General features: G+C 33.1%; 1 protein-coding gene across 1 annotated transcript; it reads left to right on the forward strand.

Moving 5' to 3' along the window:
• The first annotated feature begins 290 nt into the window (after positions 1 to 290).
• On the forward strand, positions 291 to 1,004 carry LOC112521793 (protein MIZU-KUSSEI 1-like). Its single transcript, XM_025130804.1, has one exon. It carries the CDS (start codon positions 291 to 293, stop codon positions 1,002 to 1,004), a length of 714 nt encoding a protein of 237 aa, XP_024986572.1.
• The last annotated feature ends 4,689 nt before the right edge of the window (positions 1,005 to 5,693 follow it).

Below are 5,693 nucleotides of genomic sequence, written 5' to 3' on the forward strand. Positions count from 1 at the left end.
TATATATATATATATATATATATATATATATATATATATATATATTATATAAAACCCGACATAGAAGGATTAAAACGGGTCTAACCGCTCCATATAATGAAGTTAACTTTTTAGGAGCTTCTAGTGTTTTTCTGCAACTTGGGACCATATCTTTTTAAAGTCCTATTTGAATTTAAATTATAGCCTTCAGCCTTCTTTTGGGTTGTCACCTGCCAACATTCCCTATATAAACCCTACATCACCCATAACTTCCACCCTAAGCCTCAACCTCTCTCACCAAAACCCCATTAATGGCCTATCCCACCGTAGCTCCGCCCAACTTCACCACCGTCGAATGCCATAAACAAGTCCGTTCATGGCGGCTCCTCCGCTCCATCTTGGAGCTACTCATCCAAGCCTGCACCTGTACCCTAGTTGAAAAACAAGATTACAACGACGTCGACGACAGTTATCCAATTCATTCTTACCACCATCGCAAATCTTCTTCTTTAGTATTCCCCACCGCCGCCACCGCCATCACCGGCACCATTTTTGGGTCACGCACCGGAAAAGTCAACTTCTGTATCCAAACAAACCCTAAATCGCAAACCCCAATCCTCCTTCTTGAACTCACAATCTCCACCACCTTTCTGGCTCGTGAAATGAAAAGTGGCAATCTAAGAATCGCCCTTGAGTGCTCTACCTCTTCATGTAGTGATCACAAATCTCTGCTGTCTATACCATCATGGACCATGTACTGTAATGGAAAAAAAGTAGGGTTTGCATTCAAGAGGCAGCCATCGTCGAGTGATATCAAGGTTTTAAAGCACATGGAAACTGTGCATGTGGGTGCAGGAATTATAAAGGCCAAAGAAGTTGAACGTGAAGAAGACATAATGTATCTAAGGGGATTCTTTAATCGGGTTACTGGTAAATCCATGACTCGATCGGAAACCTTCCATTTGATCGACCCAGATGGTAATATTGGTCAAGAACTCAGCATATTCTTTTTCCGACCGCAATGAGATGGTTCTTCGATCGATCTTCGAACGTTATGTTGATTATTTCATCTTAATTGTTTCATTTTTCCCGTTCGAATATGGAGCTAGGGTTTGTTGCTTTTTGAGTTGTGCTTGGCATAGCTTTGTTTGTAACAGCCAGCTTTAGATCGGGTGATCACTGGTTTGCAGATACAATTTGGTGAAATTTGGTTAATATTAATTCGATCTTTTTGGTATATATCAGAATTGCTCAAATAGCTTGTTACTGATCATTAGGATCCATGACGATTTAGGATGAGACAAATTTACAAAATCAAAAGGAAAAAAAAATCTGATTTAATATTGGCGAATGATGATATATACTGGGCAGTCTGGGTGTCTTCTTGTGGTCGGATCGGGTCGGGTCGGGGCATAGGAGTTGTTGTTGATTCTTCATGTTGTGTCTCTACAAGACCAGATAACTTTATGTTGGTGTTGTGTAGTGGAACATATAAATATGTATACACCCCACACATGCATATATATACATACATATATCCAGTGGCGGATGGCTTAAGGGGCATAGGGGGGCCATGGCCCCTGTGCCTTTGCATCTCCATCCTACAATAGATTGGAAATTTAATTATAAAATAATTAAAATTTTATTTTGGCCTCCCCATTTATTCACCATTAAAATAATATACATCAAGTCTAGCAAATGTTTTATTTAAATAATAACTTGATCTCTTCATTGTTTGTCAAGCTAAATATTGTTTATTTTTCATTTTAATTAGGCTAAAAATTGTTGGTTTCTATAGTTAGAACTAAATATTTTATTGTGAAACAATTGTTAAGGAGATTTAGGGGCCGTTTACTAAACGTTTACCCGGTGAGTACTTACTGGACAATTTTTCTTACCAGCTAAACATGACAAAGGGCAAAAATCTTACCCGGTAAGAGCGATGATAAGAATGGAAAGTTTTACCCCGTAAGTGAGGGTGACGACTCTTATCTGGCTAAGCGCTTACCAGGTAAAATTGTTGCATAAGATACGTTTTGATGTACTACAATCTTACCCGATAAAATAAATAATAGTGTTGACTCTTAAGATAAGCGTTTACCGGGTAAGCATTTAGGTAAATGACCCCTTAGAGTTTTAAAATGATAATTTTATACTTAAATAATACCTTAAACATTATGATTATAAAATATATTGAAATGAAGTTTTGATGATATAACGATCAAACAAAGTCTTCATAATTATAAAATTAATAAAATATTAATAACAACCGCGATAAAAAGTAATTCGTCGATTAAATAAACATTTGTTACTGCATGGGTTAGATGAAAATACAAGAGTGATATAATCGGACTCCATGACATAAGTTTGTAGAGTAAATTACACTGGTATTACTATTTTTTTGTTAATGCTTTGAATGTCTAAGTTTTTGGAGTAAATTATATAATGTATTAATTATATATAAATAATGTTTAAGTTGGTATTACTAATTTTCCGTTAATACTTTGAATGTTTCGAGTTTTAATCTTACATTAATCAAACTTTTTTTTTAATTTAATAGTCTAAAAACGAATAATTTAGATTTATAAAATTTTACAGTATTATAGCATGTCCAGCATATTCCCCATGGAGAATTAAAACTCTAATAAAAATATTATTTCTCTATCATAAACCATTAATATCAAGGATTCCTATCGGTGTGATTATACTAAAAAAAATGTTTCTCTCTTGTTATAATCATTTTTGGTTTACACTCTCTCATGTTTTCTCCATTTTGGAGAGTTTTGGAGATGCTGTTGGAGCAAAAATATGCCTAAAATATTTATTTTCTCAATTTTAAAAAATTTATTGAAGATGTTCTTAATTCGGCCCCCCGGACTACAACAGTCGTGTTCCGCCCCTGCATATATCTATATATATATATATATATATATATTTGGATTATTAATATATATGTTTACTTTTGCTTTACACTTTGTTTCTTTTGTTTTGTTTGTATCTTCCTTTTTCTTATTAAAGACGATATATATATATATATAATTATATCTTTATCTTAATCATATGCTTGATTAAGTATGTGCTAATTAAGCTGGAAAGTTAAGATTCTGTCGTTGTGGTTTAACTACCAACATTTGAAGCTGTCGTGCCTGGCTGAAGAAGTTTTACCGTCTTAAAGAACATCGGGATCTCTCTCTCTCTCTCTCTCTATATATATATATGTGTGTATATACGTAAAGCTGTAGTAAATTAATGAAGACATCTGTAAAAGGATGCATGCATGTTGCATGGAACATACATAAAGACCGAGATCGCCTCATAGGTTTTAGATCCCATCTGGTGCATGCAATACAATATATAGACATGCAAAACATCAAAGTGAAAGCAAGTATAGAGTAGAGAGGCATAAAAGAGACTGGACAGTGCAACAAGATCAGTCTCCTATATCATATTATGTCTGTGTCACGAATTCAGGATAGACAGAACAATTATGCACATCTCTCTCTCTCATATATATATATATATATATATATATATATATATAGGGAAGAGTTCAAACGAGAACATCTTTATTTTATGAGAACGTAAGAACATCATATTATCATAAATAATCACATGTGATACTATTATTATAATACATATGATATACATGTGATACTAAATTAGAGATATGAAGGACTTTTAACGCGATCTAGGTTGTAGGCCAAGTTGTTCATTACACCACTAAGCCCCCTCACATGTACTATCACATGTGATAAATGTGTTATTAATGTGATACTATGATCCATCAAGACCATCACATGTGATACTAAATTATAGACGCACACAACCTTTGGTGCGACTTAGGCTCGTCATCCATACACCATCAAGTCCCCTCAAGTGTATTATCACATGTGATAAGATGTTCTCGCGTTCTCATAAAATGGAGGTGTTCTCGTTTGAACCTCCACCCATATATATATATATATATAGGAGTGATCAAATAAAAACCGCCCTCATTTGTGTAAACCGTGCAAACCACCTTCATCCGTCGATTTCATTGTTTAATCTTATGAAAAATTTACATGAAATTGTTTAATCTTGTGAAATTGTTTCATATAATACTTTTTTTTGATCAAGTTTTTTCATATATGGTTGTAAAATTGTTTCATATAATACTTAATGAAACTGTTTCATGTATTTCTCTAAAATTAATGAAACTGTTTCATGTATTTCTCTAAAAATTAAAATAATGAAGATGATAATATCTATGATTAACACCCTCCACAATAAAAATGATTAATCAACCTCTCATAATTACAAAAAAATGAACAAAATGAAAAATTATGATTGGTTGAATGAGGTTTGCACGGTTTGTACAAATTGAGTGGTTTGCATTTGATCGTTCCCCTATATAGGGGCTGGTTCAAATACTAACCAAAACTATTGTGCAAACTATGTTAACCCGATCTTGATCGTTTATTTTCTCATCAAATGGTCCTTATTAAATGAGACTATAAAAATAATCATTTAATTAATATATTAATTGAGATGCCTATGAACAACGGTTCAAATGATACTTTTGTAAAAACATCGCATGAACACGGTGAACATTTATATGAACACGGTGAACATTTATATGAACACGATGAATGTTCATGGACATTAGATGGATATGAACACCATGAACACCGTGAACATCGGAATTACCTCATTATCAATTAGAGGGAGCTTAAAAGATTTGTAACTCTCAAATAATTATTAGGGAGTTACATAAAGGTCAAATTACAAAATGACCCTTGTATTCAATTTATAAGTTACATTTGAACATGAAGTAAAGAAAGAATGTGATTGGTTGATGTTGGTTAGTAGAGTTTACACAAAAAAAATTGGTTAGTATTTGAAACACCCTCTCTCTCTCTCTCTCTCTCTCTCTCTCTCTCTATATATATATATATATATATATATATAGGTTCATTCAAAGGAGAACTAGTTAGTTTGTGATAATTGTGTGATCCAATCTCAACCACAAATAAATGGATAAATTAGAAAACTAATATTTTTGGTAATTTGACTTAAATTTTTAATTAAAGGGCATTTTAGGTATTTAAATTTTTTCTCTCCTCTCTCTCTCCTGCTTCTGACCTCCAATAAACCTTATTTCGGCGAACACCATATGATACCCAAAATACACCAAGATACACAATGTGATATTCAAAACACACCAAGTAAACTTCGAGACCACTATGATACCAACTGTGGTACCAATGCGATATCAATTGTGTTACCATTGTGATACCAACTGTAGTACCAGTACGGTATCACTCGAAGAGGGCGTTTTGAAGGGGAGATCGAAGGGAGTGTCGATGTAGATGGTGGTCGGAAGCAGGGATAGGGGAAGGGAGAAGGTCATCGGAAACGGCATCTTGGTCAGACAAAATGACCGGAGGAAGTCATCACTTGCCGGAGGAGGCCACCGAATTTTGGTCCATATGTGTGTATATATATAATAAATTAATTAATATAATTAAAATAAATTGAAATATATATTAAACTAATTATAGTAAAATGAATAATCAACCTAAATTACTAATTTATCCTTTTATTTTATTTTAAGAAGAATATTAATTATCTTAAATGATTATCTCACATTGGATCACACAGTACAGCCAGCATAAACTAATTAGTTTTCATTTGATTAGGCATATATATATATATATATATATATATATATATAT

Source organism: Cynara cardunculus, assembly GCF_001531365.2.
Source record: "Cynara cardunculus var. scolymus isolate 2C chromosome LG 1, CcrdV1, whole genome shotgun sequence".
Lineage (NCBI taxonomy): Eukaryota > Viridiplantae > Streptophyta > Magnoliopsida > Asterales > Asteraceae > Cynara > Cynara cardunculus.

Coding starts and splice junctions, on each gene's coding strand:
- LOC112521793 (XM_025130804.1), top strand. CDS start 291: ATGGCCTATCCCACCGTAGCTCCGCCCAACTTCACCACCGTCGAATGC.